The sequence below is a fragment of the Phragmites australis genome, chromosome 10 (genome assembly GCF_958298935.1).
Source record: "Phragmites australis chromosome 10, lpPhrAust1.1, whole genome shotgun sequence".
Lineage (NCBI taxonomy): Eukaryota > Viridiplantae > Streptophyta > Magnoliopsida > Poales > Poaceae > Phragmites > Phragmites australis.
In genome coordinates, this window is record NC_084930.1 from 30,066,483 (window position 1) to 30,082,237 (window position 15,755).

Consider the following 15,755-nt stretch of genomic DNA (forward strand, 5'->3'; position numbering starts at 1 on the left):
GCAGTGGCGCAAACAACGCTAAATAATGCTCGTCTGATTTATGGGACGAAGATGACCAAGTACATGGAAAAGAAGACGAAGAAGACAAAGATGCACTGGGTGAAGATCATAGGAACTGCACAACACAGATACAAAATTCTATACAAGGACAAAGGAAGGAGGGGGCAAACGTGATAGAGTTATCAAACAGTGCACCATCTTCATTGATAGGTGCATTTGCACCTGCTATGAGCTGATGCTACTGTAGAAGCCATGCTCCCATGTAATTACCGCGTGTGCTGTGATGGGGATAAAGATCCGGAGGTACGACTCCGACTATTTCAAGAAGTAAGTTCTATTGGACACCTGGAACCATGATATCTATGGTTTTAGGATTTTGGTTCTTTCACGAAAGAACTTATGCCCGATTGTTTGTTCATCCCTGATCCTGACAAGATGATGAAGAAAAAGGGATGACGCAGGACTACGAGTCTCTGTAATGATATGGATAAAAGAGAAGCTGGGCCAACTACTAGTACAACCTGCCTCGATATGGACTGTATGAGTATTCACTGGTATAGCGATATAAATCACTCATGTGGCACTTTCCATATGATTTCATGCATTGTCTTACTAATCTTCCCTCTTGTTTCATTTCTCCAGTCTCCTCCACCTATCTGTGACTTTATAGGATGGCTGCACATAGAGCAAACTGAGAACTAGAAGAGATGGGTCGACATGAGCATGCAATGGAGGCAAGCTTATGAACACTGAGAGTACGAGTAACAGTAGGAGAAACTACGACTCAAGCATCAATAGGAGGAGCACACGAGGAAGGCAACGAAGGAGCGTGTCGGAGCTGAAGCACACGAAGCAAAGAGGGAAAGGAAGTGGGAGAGAGCTCGTCGTGCTAAGGCGGAGGTACTCGATGCCCTGCGAAAGGGCAAATATCTTAGGTGCACCCAGTAAAGAGTATTTATTGTAACTCGACCTATTTTTATTCCCTAAGGCAAGTTAGGTTTAGCAGCGGTATACTATTAGGTTAGTCTTTAGGCGTACTGTATATGTCAACGTTTGTTTTCAACATCTCTTTATGGTTAGGGCTCATTCGTGTAATGACGATAAACCTCATGTTCCCATGTAATGTTTATTACCGTATATAACCTTCGTGCCGGGTTATATAATAATTACGTTTCACAACTACTATTGTTCAATAAATTAGATTTTGTATCCTTCTAACATTACTTCACTAAAAAATAACACACACACACTTTTATGTCAACTAAATAAAGAAATATTAATAAAATTACATCGAACTAAAATTAAGGATAAAATAAACCACTCTGTGAAGCTGTTTGGACAACTATTCGCACAACCAATATTTTTTGCCAAATGAATGTATAATATTTTACAAATTTCTGTATACAAAAGTTATATTAAAAAATTCTATGTATACCTATTCTGTTGTAAATTAAATTAATTTGAATGTATCGCCCATTCACTGAGTGAAATAAAGTTCTCGTCCGTTCAGCGAACGAGATCAAGTTCTCGTCCAATGAACATGTGGAATCTTATTGTCGTCCGATAAATACACGACGATAGCTTATACCAGCCATTGTTTAAAATGGACATACATTCTTGAAAATATTAAAGAAAAAATATTTTAAAAAATTGTAAAATCTGGTCATTTCTGCTCAAATTCTACAGCCCAAATCCCGAACCACATTGTCGGTTTAGAGAGCCTTTGGTTCAGTAGGCTTTCTGCTACGACTTCATCAGCCATTCTCGGCCGCCTCGATTATTTGGGCCTTGGCCCATGGGTTTCTCGGAACCTTCTGTGGGGGTTCGTTCTATAGCTCCACCAACTCAATCTTCTCAAAAACGTCGGGGGGGGGGGGGGGGGCATAAGCTCTCTCTCCAAAAAAAGAGGGGAAAAGAGATCTCAAGTCCCAGACCCCAAGAATATACCGATAATATAGCCATGCATGATATGCATTCGAAAATTTCCCGGAGAATTTCTGAGATGTTGATATGAAATCTAGTTTGGCTTTACAGCGGACCCGCCAAATGCCAATGCTCAAAAAAGAATAGGAAACAATGAAAGAAAGAAATATTTGTCGTTTGTTTTTGGAGTCAACATCCTGAGAGACTGTTACAGACCATCAATAACTTCGTCCGCACCAGATCGATCGAGACTTTCCTTTTCCAGTCCAAAAGAAAAAAGTCAGTTAATTTCAAAGGTGTGTTGAATCCGATGTTTTATCTTCAGTTGTTTTGGCCTTAATCAGGCGCCCGGATGAGTATTGCTTGCGGTCGTGGCTCGAGCTGCAGGGGCGGCCTGATCAGCTGACTGCAAATCTGCCACATTTCAGTAGCAAAACGTCAGCTATATATGTTCTGAAAACCTGTCGTCTCAAGAACTCTAGATGTTCTACACTAAAATAGACACATCTGGTGCACAAAGTGCAAATGCGCATGTGAAGGAGCAATATCGTACCGAATCTTCTTTTTTGAAAGGGAAAAAAGCAGTATATGTACCTGCTGTGTTGGGAGCCAATATTAACATTGCCTGAGGAGGCAGCTGCTGGAGCCTGAAGTTGTGCGGAAGCGAAGGCGCGGGAAAGAAAGAGCCCTGGATCTGCGCCGTTGGATGATGGACCAACGGTTGCACTGCGACCGGCTGTGCCGGCAGCGGGAGTAGCGCCCTCGGAGCCGGAGATGAAGACGGCATGTACCCAACGTACTGGTGGTATGTTGGCGCCGTAGAAGTCAGCCCGTAGAGCTGAGCATAGTAGTTCTGCAACACTTGAGGATTGGCCATGGCCTGCTCACCCATACAAGTTATCATACATTGGAAATTGGTCTCATAATGAATTAATGATCACACACAATGAAGAAATAACAAAGTGTCGCAATTGCCATCTTGTCAAATTTCAGAAGACGTCATAAGAAAATGATGATGCCAAGTGTTTGAGCAGTGCCACTACGCTTCTAAATAAAACGTACAGTACCAAATTTAGGATATTGATTTGCTAGACAAGCACTTCCCATCTTAGTTTATACAAACTCCACATTTACTAAGACGAGCGCTGTCAATGCAAATATGACTGAGATCAGTAATATATTTTTTTGAACGATGGAGATCAGTAATAGTGAAATTTATCAATGCATACATAATGGAGTCATCTCATCCCTACGCATGTGGATTCCAGGTGGCACTGGCAAATTTGCATGCGAGAAAAGGTAAAACAAAGGAGATGGCATTGAAGGGCATAGGGAGCATGCTTACCTGTTGAAATTGAAAGTCAGGTGGGTACCAGTACCTGCAAAAGTTTGCAGAGCTTCTTCAGTGACTGATTTAGAGAGTGTTAAAAAAAGCTTGGGTTTGCCCACATCTGGCCCAACGTATCCACACTACCAGTACAGTACATACCAAGGCTGTAAAGGCTAGAATCTAGATCATTGACCACAGTATCTACTCCATGGCAGAGCTGCCGGCACAATCGAGCAGCCCGAGTGCTCCTGGATCAATCCTGGAACACAAGCACGCTAGCTGGAACACAAGTACTTGTGCTGCTTAAGAACTGAGCAGCCTTTTCCTTTTGTCTGATCAGCTATATAAAGGAAACTAACTACCTAAACTGAACACGCCATGACCTCATACAACCGTGCCACCCCATGATCTCAGGCCAGGGCGCACACGACGCTTAAGAAACGCAAGGGAACGTAGAAGACCCCACATGAATGCAGCACAGTGTCAGTCCCCTGGACGCGCGTGGCCACGAGCATGACCATGCTCACTAGCTGAATGAAAATCGAGATGCTGAACATGCATGGATTATTTGACAATCACCCCCCTAATCCTCGCATTGTTCACTCAACCTTGACAACACCGATCTACATGCGCAGTTCTACGAACCGAACGCGCCCAAGTGGCTTCGTCAGGATGTAGGCCAGCTGCTCCTCAGTGCTGGCTCATCTAAGCTTGATCTTTCCCTTGTCGACGCACTCCCGAATGTAGTGGTATCGAACATCGATGTGCTTGCTTCGGTCGTGGTAGACAAGGTTCTTGCAGAGAGAGATGGCGGACTTGTTGTCCACCTTAAGCATTGGCGCACGGGGCTCTAGGTTGAGCATGTCACCTAATAGCCGCGCTAGCCACACGCCCTGACTCGTCGCGGTGATGTACTCAGCTTCGCAAGATGACAGTGCCACCACCTTCTATTTTAGAGCTTGCCAGGTGATGGGGCAGCTGCCAAGAAGATATAGCACACCAGTCGTGCTCTTGCGATCGTCGATGTTGCCAGCCATGTCGCTGTCACTGAAGCCCAGCAACTCTGGCCGTGTGTTAAGCTTCCTTGGGTAGAAGACCCCATAGTCGCGTGTGCCTGCGATGTATCTCAGCACATGCTTGACAGCGACCATGTGACCTTCGTATGGATCCTCCATGAAACAGCTGGCATAAACCACTGCACAAGCCAGGTCAGGCCATGTGTTCACCAGGTATTAGAGACTCTCGACGATGCTCCAGTACTAGGTTGGGTCGACCGCCTGCGAATTGCTTGACTTGCTAAACTTTAGTCACAGTTCCATGGGCACATGGCTCGGATTGCAATCCGCCAGCTCCACCTTCTCCAAGATCTTTAGTGCATACATTGCCTGGTTCAACATGATACCGCTCTCGCTCTGGCGCACCGTGATACCGAGGTAGTAGAGGAGCAATCCCAGATCGCTCATGCAGAATCGCACCTCCATCTTCTCCTTGAACCGGCTAATCTCACGAGCGTCAGAGTTGGTGATGACCAAGTCGTTCACGTAGACACCAACGATCAGGTTGTGGCCACCCTTGTCATGCATATAGACGGTGTGCTCACTGCTGCTTCTACAGAAGCCAAGCGACACCAGAGTGTCATCAAGCTTGGTGTTCCATGCGTGCGAAGCCTGACGAAGACCGTAGAATGCCTTGCGTAGTCGGAGCACCTTGCTCGGGTGGTGGTCGTCGACTAAGCCAGGCGGTTGCGCAACGTAGACTTCCTCCTAGAGGTCCCCACGGAGGAATGCCGACTTGACATCCATGTGGTGGACCTCCCAGGTGCAGTGCATGGCGACGGCGAGTAGCAGCCTAACAGTCTCCAGCTGTGCCACCGGAGCAAAGACTTCCTCGAAGTCGACGCCCTCATGCTAGACGTAGCCTTTGGCAACGAGGCACGCCTTGTGCTTCACCACGACATGAGCGCTTGTCCCACTTGATCTTGAAGACCCACTTGACACCAATTGTCCAGTGACCTATAGGGAGATCCACCAGGTTCCATGTTCAGTTCTTATTTATGGACACCAACTCCTCCTCCATTGCCTTGCGCCAGTATGGTTCCCTCTTGGACTCGTCGAACGAGGATGGCTCCTCTGCTGTCACCGCATGGAGCTCGCCAAGGCCACGCTCTGCTAGCCCAGGGTTGTTGGCCGCGCCCAGGACATTGTTAAGGTCACGGAGCCTCAACGGGTAGTCATCGTGATCGTTGTCGAGATGACCATCGACCCCTGGAGGTAGGGATGTAAACTCCATGCTAGCGCTAGGTGTCAACGCGTCATATGCTGCATCAGGGTTGGCCGCACCCTTGCTTTCTGGTGTGATAGGGGCGTGGTGCGGTGTGATTTCCGTCGCTAATCAAGTTGGGGTAGAAGAGTGTTCCTCCGGCTTGTTGTAGCTCATCGTGTACTCCACGGTGAAAGGATCATTGTCCGACACCTGGTTTCATCGAGTTGTCCCATGCTTATGATGCTAGCAGTCAACTTGGGGATGTGGTACACCCTCATGAGCGCACAGTGTGTGACGCCCTAGCAAGAGAACAACACAGTGTTGCACCCTTCAATGCTTACAACGGATCCATCCCTAAAATAGATGGCCTTAGAAATCCTTGTGTAGAGCTCAGAAAAGGCGCCCCTCTCACCAGTCATGTGGTTGGTGGCGCCCGTGTCAAGGATCCATTGGCCTTCGTAGCACTTCTCCTCTCCTCCAGCCCTCCTGCAGTGTAGGCGATGCCAGGGGATTAGGGGCTAGGGTTGCTCGAGCTAGGATCAAGGTGGGCTCATCGTCCTCCACTTGAGTCAGATGGGCCTCACCTCCCTTCTTGGGCTTGCTATGATAATCCTTGGCCCGGTGGCTCACCTTGCGGCAAATACGGTAGGTGTCCTTGGACACGTCTTGACTTGGCCCAGTGCTACCACTTTCACGCCTAGCTTCAGCGCACCCACAACCGCACCCGCATCAACAGTTTCCACTGCCACCGTTGTCGCTGCTAGATCCATCGATGTTCCCTTCGAGCTTGTGTTTCCTCAAGCGAGCCATCCAATCCTCCTCCGTGACAAGAAGTCGACTGCCAGTGTCGTCTGCCACCCTACTGAAGCCGCTACACTCGTCCGCCGTCTGTAGCCACTCGGCTAATGCCTTGACCGACAACGTCTCAACATCAAGAATTGTCTCGATGGAGAGCGCGATCTGGGAGAGTCATGAGGGAACAGCCTGCAGGAAGTGCCGGACCACAACCTTGTCATAAGTCTACTCACCGAGGGTGTTGAGCTCACCGGTGATGCCCATGATGCAGAGGGTGAAGTCGTCGACCGTCTCGTCATCGTGGAACATCAATGCCTAGAATTCGCGTCATAGGGTCCATGCCTTCACCTTGCAAACATGGTCGATGCCGACGCGCATTGTGCGAATCGCATCCCAGGCCTACTTAGTGCTTCCCTTGGCGACGAGCGTGCACATCATCTCAGATGGCAAAGCTTGGAGGATGGCCTCCAATGCCATCCGGTTCTCCTGTTAGTCGACATCCCTTGTCTTGACAGCGGTCCAGAGGCCATGAACCTCTAACATCACCTTCATGAGCACTGCCCAGTCATTGTAATTCATGCTGGTAAGGTCCGGGTACGTTCTGGATCCACCGCCCTCCTTCACCACGCGTTGCAAGACGATTTCGCGGCCACCATTGTCGCGGTGTCACCCACCCTCTGCGTGGAAGAGGCGATGGAGATTTCCGCCGCCCACTCTGGGGCAGCGTCCTGGACGGCCTCACGTCGGTCGGTGCCGACATTGCTTGCTCACTGGACGCAACATGCTCTGATGCCAATTGGTAGAGCTATCAGCGCAATCAAGCAGCCGGAGTTCTCCTAGATCAATCCTCGAACACATGCACACTAGCTAGAACACAGGTACTTGGTGCTGCTTAAGAATTGAGCAGCCTTTTTCTTTTATTCGATCAGCTATATAAAGGAAACTAACTACCTAAACTGAAGAGGCCATGACCTCCTACAACCGTGCCATCCCATGATCTCAAAGGAACGTGGGTGACGCCGCATGAATGTAGCACATCGTCGGTCCCCTGGACGCGCGTGGCCACGAGCATGACCACGCTCACTGGCTAAATGAAAACGAAGAAGCTGAACATGCATGGATTATCTGACACTCCAAAGCTAAGACTATATCCTGAAAAAAAATGCCCTTACTTGCATATATAGGAAAGAAATGGTTACTATTGCTCATTTCATATCTTCGAAAGAAATAGTTATTACTACTGCTTTCTTGTACGAAATGGACAAAACAGATCCACTCCGATCTCTTCAAAACTTTTCCTACGTGTGAAGGAGGAGCTAACCACTTTGGTAATCACAACGTGGTGCCACAGTAGTGCTCCTATTCATCTGTTTTGGATTCCATGTTCCAAACACGCCTAGAAAAGTCTGAAAGGATCCATGCACTACCGCATCTTAGACTAAAATCCAACCGATAATTGAAGCCCTAATCAATTGCATGGCTGCTGAAGTGACTAAAATCCAACCGACAACCGATAAATGAGCCGAATTAGCTTGCAGGATGCAGCACACCAACAAGGGCAGCGAGTGTTGGCAGGAGAGGCAAACACCCTGCATGCTGCATGGTGAAAGAGAACCACAGGAAAGAAAGGGTTGGGGGACGATCCACACTGTTTTGACCGTTCTTCAATAGGAGACCTTGAGTTGATGCTATGGTTTCGCTCTCATATGCTTTGTGATGAAGACATGGTTCGATTATCACCAACAGTACATCGATTTGTTTGGTTTTTTTACTATGATAATCTATATGGAAACGTCGGTTTATTTTACTCTCCCAACAATTCACTTTATCCGTAGGACTAATACAAAACTTAGCTCATTTTACATCCCAAACTATTCAGTAAAACTACAATGTACACCACGGAAAAACGATGTGATTATAGTTCTACGACATTTTTATCTTGTGCTACCTTTGAGCAATTTAGATTCAAAAATATACAAGTGGATCGCAGGAGTACAGGACACTCACCCATATTGAGAAGGGTAGATCGTAGCAGGACCACTGTGCTGTGCCGTCATCTGGGGCGGTTCCCTGGGGATGAACGGCGGGCCCTGAGGCGCTGGCGGCGGGACCTGCAAGTGGGGCCCGGGGGAGGCCCTGCCTGTGCGAGCAAGAGCAGGAAACAATCATCTGCGACAGGGAGAGGGTAGAAACGAAAGCAACAACACCAAACGAATAAATGGGCAGCGCAGGGCGCCATCACATTCTCGCATTGGAAACAGCCGGGCGTGCAAAGCTACAAGCCTACACGACTGCTGCTTCGATCTGCGCTGCGCGTGGAGGGTGCAGTACAGCCATGTGCGCTACACTCACCGCTTTGACTGGCTTCGGCAGACGCCTACGTCCTACAGTTTGCGCGCTTGTTCGTTTTCAGTTCTCGCGAGCCGAGGGCAGCACTGCAGGCCCACACGAGCATCGAGCATTCAAACTTTATCATCACAACATGTATGTGCTGCAATGGTTCATGGCAGAGGTTCGAGTGCCTTGTCGTGGCTTTCGCCTTGCTTCTATCGGCCTGACTGTTGAACCTGTAACATCACGCGAGACTGAGCACTACCGAGGAACAGAAAATTGGTTTCCACGAGACGAACACGCACGTACATACGCGGCAGAACATTTCCTAAAGTTAGGTAGTACATTTCTTCACTAGGGCAGAGTGGATTCCGGATTCTCCAACTCTCCACTTGATAATCGCCATCGGGGTGAAATTAGGTAGAACTGGAGTAGTGCATTAGCATCAGGGTAAATCAAAATTTTAATAATAATTGTCCTATTTTAATCATATGTATACCAAAATAAATTAAGCTCTATAACTAATACTAATTTGGATTGCGCATTTGACACCAGTATCATTTAAGTTGTAGCTTTGCGACTGTTGTCCAGGTCCTTTACATCTGATTCTCGCTGTCACGAGCACGTTCAGTCAAAGGACGGATCCTCCTCCCTCCTACTGATTAAATTAAACTAAGCAAAGAAGCAAAAAGATTAAAGAAATAGAACGAGTCTCAAGCCGCCGCCTGCCGATCGAACCCATAACTGCCATTCTAACTGCCAGTTGGTCTGCGGCAGCAGCAATAGAAAATGGATCGAGCATACGGCTGCATGGCCACGCCACGCGTAGCGGGGCACGCAGGCAGCGAGGGAGCCAAGCCAGTTGAACTGACACGCCAGCCTGGGCAAGCTCAGCCACATGACTCGAGCCGTGCGTGCCGGCTCACGAACTGGGCACCCCAGTGCGCGGCTTTACTCGCTTGATCCACCGTGACCTCACCCGCCAGCCCGATCTGCATGCCAGTCTATTTTATAGGACTTTGTTCAGAAAAGTTCTTCGCAAGATCTCATCTATACCATCTATTCAGTAATTTAATAATTAAATTAAAAAAGAAAGAAAAAAATAGACATGTATTATCACAAAAGAGAATTTTTCGTAGCCTATAAAATTTGTTTTCGCCTACTCTCGCACTCCGTCTTTGAGCCTTTGATCGACTTGCTGCAGTCAGCTGCTTGATTGTCTGGTGTGGCAATGGCGATGGGCTTAATCAGGAAATCTACGCGCTCATGTCGTGTGCGCGTGTTGCCGAGCAGGGGATGGGGTCGAGTCGGAAGGAGCAAAGAAACTTGATGTGATGGAGAAGGGGGCATGGAGGGCAGGCATCGGGTTCAACTAAGATTGTTTTCCTCGGGATAGTCACTCACCTCGATGCTGGGCGGGGCGCGGCGGCCCCAACGAGGCAATGTTGCAGTTGGCGCGCCGCCCGGTGATCGTCGGGTTCGGGTCCTGCACCGCCCGCCGCGCCGCCTCCGGCTCCCGGAACGTCACCTGCGTGCATACATACAGACAACCAGTCGGCCAGCTCAAAGAGCCAGAAGAAACATAGCAAAAGGGGCGACGCGCGCACCGGATGCGCGTCTTCGTCTACGCGAAGATCGAAGTGATTGACGAGAGAGAGTGTGAGCAGGGCTTACAAATCCGTAGCCCTTGGAGCGGCCGGTGAGGCGGTCGGTGATGACGACAGCCTCCAAGATGTCTCCGTACCGCTCGAAGTGCTGCCGCAGCCCCTCCGACGGCGTCTCCCACGCCAGCCCGCCCACGAACACCTTCGTCAGCGTCGTGTCGCCGAACTTCGACCAGTACGGCCGCGGCCCGCCGGCCGGCGACCTGGACGTCGACGATGACGAGGCCGCAGCCATCGCCCCCCGCTAGCAAAGCGGCCGAAGCCTCGATGACGATCTTGACAAAGAGCTACGCGCGTGCCGGGAGGACTGCTAGCGATCTAGTGCGCGCACTGCAGCCTTGCACTCTCTCTGCGTGGCTGTTTTTTGCAGCGGAGGAGTCCGCTTCCATATAAAACCTTACTCTGATCGAGGTGGCCTAATGATCAGATGAGAGGAGGAATCTGATCGTAGGTGGGTTGGGAGAGAGGAGAGACAGACAGACAGGTTGCAAGGGGTTTTGCGCTTGAGGGGACGGTTTAGATGGGAAGCAAATTTTAGAGGATTATATCTAGAAAGATCTTTGTAACATCTAATTTATTCTGTGATTTAATAGTTAAATTAAAGATGAGAGAGAAAGAGTGAATATATGTTATCATAGTGGAGAGAGTCTTTCGTAGGACATGATCTTATAGAATTTGCTTCCATTTAAATAGGATGATAGCTATGTTTAGCCTTTTATACTGTTTCTTCTCCCTTTCCTTTTCTTTGTTTTATCTCTATAGTAATAAGCGGGTGATCTTACTTCCTCTAGTAGAGGATAGACCTATGTGTCGTCCATGTGCTCACTGTTGGATTGGACTATCGTGTCATTATTTCCTCTAGCGGATAGGCCTCTTTGTCGCTAGATTTCATTCGTCCATGTGCTCGCCGTTAGATTGAATTTTTGTATAGAGGGTGTCTGTTAGCTTGTGCATCCAGTTTTCCAAATTTTGATCACATGATAAACCAATCCACAGTGCCCCTCCTATTGCATCTTCAACTGTGTTGCCACCCTCAACCACCAATCCCGGCTTCCATTTTCCCACAACTTCTCCCTTTTTCTCTTATTTGCAAAGCCCACCCCTCTCATGCTCTTTCTCTTCACATGTTCCAGTATTCTACCTCTTTTTTTCTTGTGCGCCCCACCTCTACAATATTCCTTACAAAGTTCCAGCCATTGCTATCATTACTGCTATGATCCTCACAAGAAGCAAACGCCAACACTACACTCAGCAAACCATATCTAACGACCAAAACAACACCTCGCACACGTGGAAGAGGAAGAGGGCAAAAAAAAAAAAAAAAAAACCCAAAACCCAAACCAAAAGTTACATGCATGTTGGTGGAAAGGTGGAACCACCAAATCAAAATCTAATTCAAATATATGAAGGGTGACTATTTTGGAGCATCTCAAAAGGGTAAGGTGACCCGGCTTCCAGAAGTAGAACAAGGTAGTGTGCACCACATGTAATTATGAAGGAATCAATAGACATGATTGGTGTGTAACATGGCAAAATAATTTATTTTTTGTTGGCTCTATCTATTGTCTATTGCTCTACCCAATGTGGTTTCTAGCTCTGCCACTACCTCCCATAGCCACTCTCCCACCTCATAAATGGAGATCCCCTTCTCTATCTGCGGTTTCTTGTCCCCATTAGATCCACTGCTGCCACTACCTTACATCCTCGTCATCCCTCTAAGTTTGGGTGAACCTGGCCTAAAGCTCTAAACCCTAAATTTGCCATGGAGCTCTAACCTCACCATCGGTGGGACCTACCCTTAGAGACAACGTGAGGTGATCCATGATCGTATGATAAGCATTGACGATTAAAAATTTTATAATTTTCAGGCAAACTAAGACTTATGATAATCTTTTTATTTATACAAGAATACATTACCTGACACTTAATTCCTTAGTCATTGTGCTTGCTCTATCTATACTACACAAAGTCATGCATTTCTTTCATGCCATGCATTGCCAGGACATTTGCTTGGTGCTAAAATGTTGATTCACATCTGTTGGGAACAAGGGTTACTAAACAGGGAGGGCCATTCGGCTTCTCCGAGGGAACCAAAGACTCCTTTATGTGACACGCGCTTATAGGAAACTGTGCAATATCATTCATATCATCCGTCTTTTTATTTATAGTACCGGCGTATTTATAGCCCGTACTCAATCACTCCCGGTTATAATTTACAATTTTACCCCTCTAACTACCACATCCCGACATATTAGAGGGTATTTTAGTACTATCCTAAGTACATTAGCATATTTAATACTATACCCTCCACCATCATCGGATTCCAGCTAACGCCACCCCCTTCGCCCGATTTCCCGAAGGTCTATCACAAATGGGGCCTTCAGCGTACCTTCAGTCGGCTTCGTCATGGTGTCACAAATTGGTCTTAGGTTGGCCTCCAAAGGCCCATCAAAGGCTTTGCCTACGATGATAGCTTCGGCGCTCTCTTCGGGGGATTTCCTCAGGGTGACATGGGGAGCAAGTATTTCTTAAAATTACACAACTGTATTCTATCAGTAAATAGTGTTCACTAGAGGTCTTCAACCTACCATTCGAAGGAGGCTGGGGAATGTAAAGCATTCCCCAACAGCAGCCCCCACGTGTAAGGTTCTTCTTCGATGATAAAATGATACTCTTTGCCAATGCATCTAATTGGCTCTCCTTGTTGGTGATGTGTTGTCTCATCCCTTCCTCGGTGACTCTTCAAACATGTAACCATCGGGCTTGCAAATAACAAGTCATTAGAATTTTCCATCGGGAGAAGTTTGTGCCATCAAAAAGTGCAGCACTATGAAAATCCATCCCCAACTCCGTACGTCACAGCTCACTAAGCAGTGGAGCCTAGCCGATCACAAAGAGACTAAGGCTCAAATGCCATAGAATTAGTGAAACCTTGTGAAAAGTGTGAAGCTCTAATAAAAATTAAAGAGCTAGATGTGAGCCCTAGCTCTGATATCAATTGATGGGATTGGTGACATCCTAAGAGGGGATGAATTAGGACACTTAAAATCTATTTAGCTCTAAAACTACATAAGATTAAACTATATCAATTTCTATTGAGATGTGCTTTAGATTTATTTAGTGTGTCTACTCTACCGATCAAAGGGCTTGCAACCTATCTAAGAAGGTACATTGCAAGAATGTACATACAGAAACGTAAATAAGGTAGAGAGAGCAAACTTGGCACAATGATGTTTATCTCGTGGTATGATAGCATGAATGCCACCTCTAATTCACGTTGGAGCTCCACAAAGGATATGCTCCTAGTTGGCACCGGTCACGGCTCTTGAGCCACCAAGTCACAAAGATAAGGCCTCCACCCAGATGAGCCACTAAGCCACCAAGGAATGTCTCATCACTAGCCTCTCTTCTGGTCCCTTGCTGTCGTGATCACTTCATAGCTTGAGCCACCAAGGCAAGTGTCTCTGCGTACCTATACACGTTTTTCGTCACCACTACACACCAAATCGAAGGGTCAACAAGTTTACCATCGAGTTACCAAGACTCCAAGGTGCTAGCGTACCACTTGGTACAAGGTTGGATCACTCCTTGATCCACTCTCTAGGCAGCAATCACCTGGCAACACTCTCTCTAAACCTATAAGCACTAATCACTCACTAATATTATGCTTAATCACCTTAGATAATCACTTTAAGTACTTTGGTGGCTTGGATATCATCTTAAGTGTGTATGAGCTTCATCTAGACTCCAACGGCATGCCACACCATCAAATAATTTAGTGGGGGGGGGGGGTATTTATAACCTCAAACCCGAGCACTAGCTGTTAACCTAACGGCTCAGAAAAGTTGTTAACATCGGATGATCCGGTGAGAACAATAGTACTAACACGGGATCATCCGGTGAATATACTCTCACAAACTAGCCGTTGGAACCCCACTCAAGCCTCTGTGAACACCGGATACTCTGGTGTATACTTTATCTCCATCACCGGACTATCCGGTGAGTTATCCTGAACCATCTGAGCCAATTGCATCCTCTCTATGTAAATTGCTCCGGTGTTAGAATCCGATGCACATCACTTCATCACCGAACTATCTGATGCCTTGAATTTTGTTCTATCTCTTTGCACTGTTCGTTGTCTGGTGTATTTTTCGGTGTAGCCTTGCTTCATCACCGGACCTCCCAGCCTGTTGATCTTCGATCTTCCACGGCTGCAACCTTCTTTAGTGGGTATGCTCTAGTGTGTATCTTACTCTGATCACCGAACTATCCAGTGGATTGTTCCATTCTATCTTTTGGACAGAAACACTTCAGTGTTGCCATGCTTTGATCACCGGACTATTTGGTGAGGCTTAGCCTTCATTCTTCAGCACGATACCCTTCTATGAAAGAATTGCTCTAGTGAGCATACTTGCTAATCAACAGATCTTCCGGTGAGGTCTTCAGGTCTCTCTGCCCTTTTATCAAATATGCTCCGATGAGTTTAACACCCAGAGCACCGGACCATCCGGTGAGGTAAATCTTTCTGGGACTTCTCCAATTCAGTTCAACTTTGTTCCGGCTACGGTGACTTCTTTATATATTGCATCTATGAGACATATTAACTTATATTTTTGACAAACACGTTAGTCCTATTGACTATGTTGTCATTAATCACTAAAATCACAATGATGACCTAATAGGATTATTTTTGCTATAGCTGCCCCTTCGCTCGAGCTCCCGAAGGTCTATCGCAGATGGGACCTTCGGCCAGCATGGTTGTGGCGTCACAAATTGGTCTTCGGTTGGCCCATCAAAGGTTTCACCTGCGATGATAGCTTTGGTGCTCTCTTTGGGGGATTTTCTCGAGACGGCGTGGCAAGCCCGAGTCGCTTGCCCGAAGGATCTATTTGTCATCGAGCATTTCTGAAATAACACAATTAAATTCTGTTAGTAAATAGTGTTCATCAAATATCTTCAACTTACCATCTAAAGGAGGCCTACCAGAGTATTCCCTAACAACTCGGGAGAAAAATGTATTGGATGTGGCGAGTCTATTTTGCTATTTACAAATATCTTGAAAACGCAGTTGCAAAATTCCCATGTGTAGGAGTAGGACACACAATCGACACAGGGGAAAATACGCATGCATATCAACATCGATAAATGGAGTCATTAATCAATGTTGTAACCTGGCTAGAAGTGGTTCGTATATAGGACAACAAGGCTAACAAGATGGTGAAGTTTCATGGAAACTACCGAAAGAGGCTTAAACGAAAATGCCGTAGCCCCTTCGTCAGTTTTGTTGGACTACGCAGATGATCACAAATCCAATGTATAAGTTACATTGGTGAATCCTAGCTGGCAACTGCCATTAAAAAAATGAGTTTCATGGTATTTTATTCGAGAAGTTTAGAGTTTGGATTTTGTGTAGCCGCCACATCCTTTCGTGCAACTTTGTCAACTCATGA

At 47.0% G+C, this 15,755-nt stretch overlaps 1 protein-coding gene across 1 annotated transcript; it reads right to left on the reverse strand.

Annotated features, from left to right (window-relative positions):
- Positions 1 to 2,066: 2,066 nt before the first annotated feature.
- Positions 2,067 to 10,794, reverse strand: LOC133883343 (uncharacterized). The gene is made up of 6 exons (XM_062322638.1): positions 10,316 to 10,794; positions 10,046 to 10,169; positions 8,318 to 8,450; positions 3,269 to 3,302; positions 2,518 to 2,803; positions 2,067 to 2,337 (listed from the first exon to the last, which is right to left on the reverse strand). The coding sequence occupies exons 1-6, from the start codon at positions 10,538 to 10,540 to the stop codon at positions 2,264 to 2,266; spliced, it is 876 nt and encodes a 291-aa protein (XP_062178622.1). The 5' UTR covers positions 10,541 to 10,794; the 3' UTR covers positions 2,067 to 2,263.
- Positions 10,795 to 15,755: the final 4,961 nt, after the last annotated feature.

Excerpts from the sequence above, each read along its gene's own strand:
- LOC133883343 (XM_062322638.1), bottom strand. The coding sequence starts at position 10,540 with ATGGCTGCGGCCTCGTCATCGTCGACGTCCAGGTCGCCGGCCGGCGGG. Across the intron at positions 8,451-10,045 it reads GCGCCCCGCCCAGCATCGAG|GCAGGGCCTCCCCCGGGCCC; the intron begins GTGAGTGACTAT and ends TTGCTCGCACAG. Across the intron at positions 2,338-2,517 it reads ATTGGCTCCCAACACAGCAG|ATTTGCAGTCAGCTGATCAG; the intron begins GTACATATACTG and ends GAAATGTGGCAG.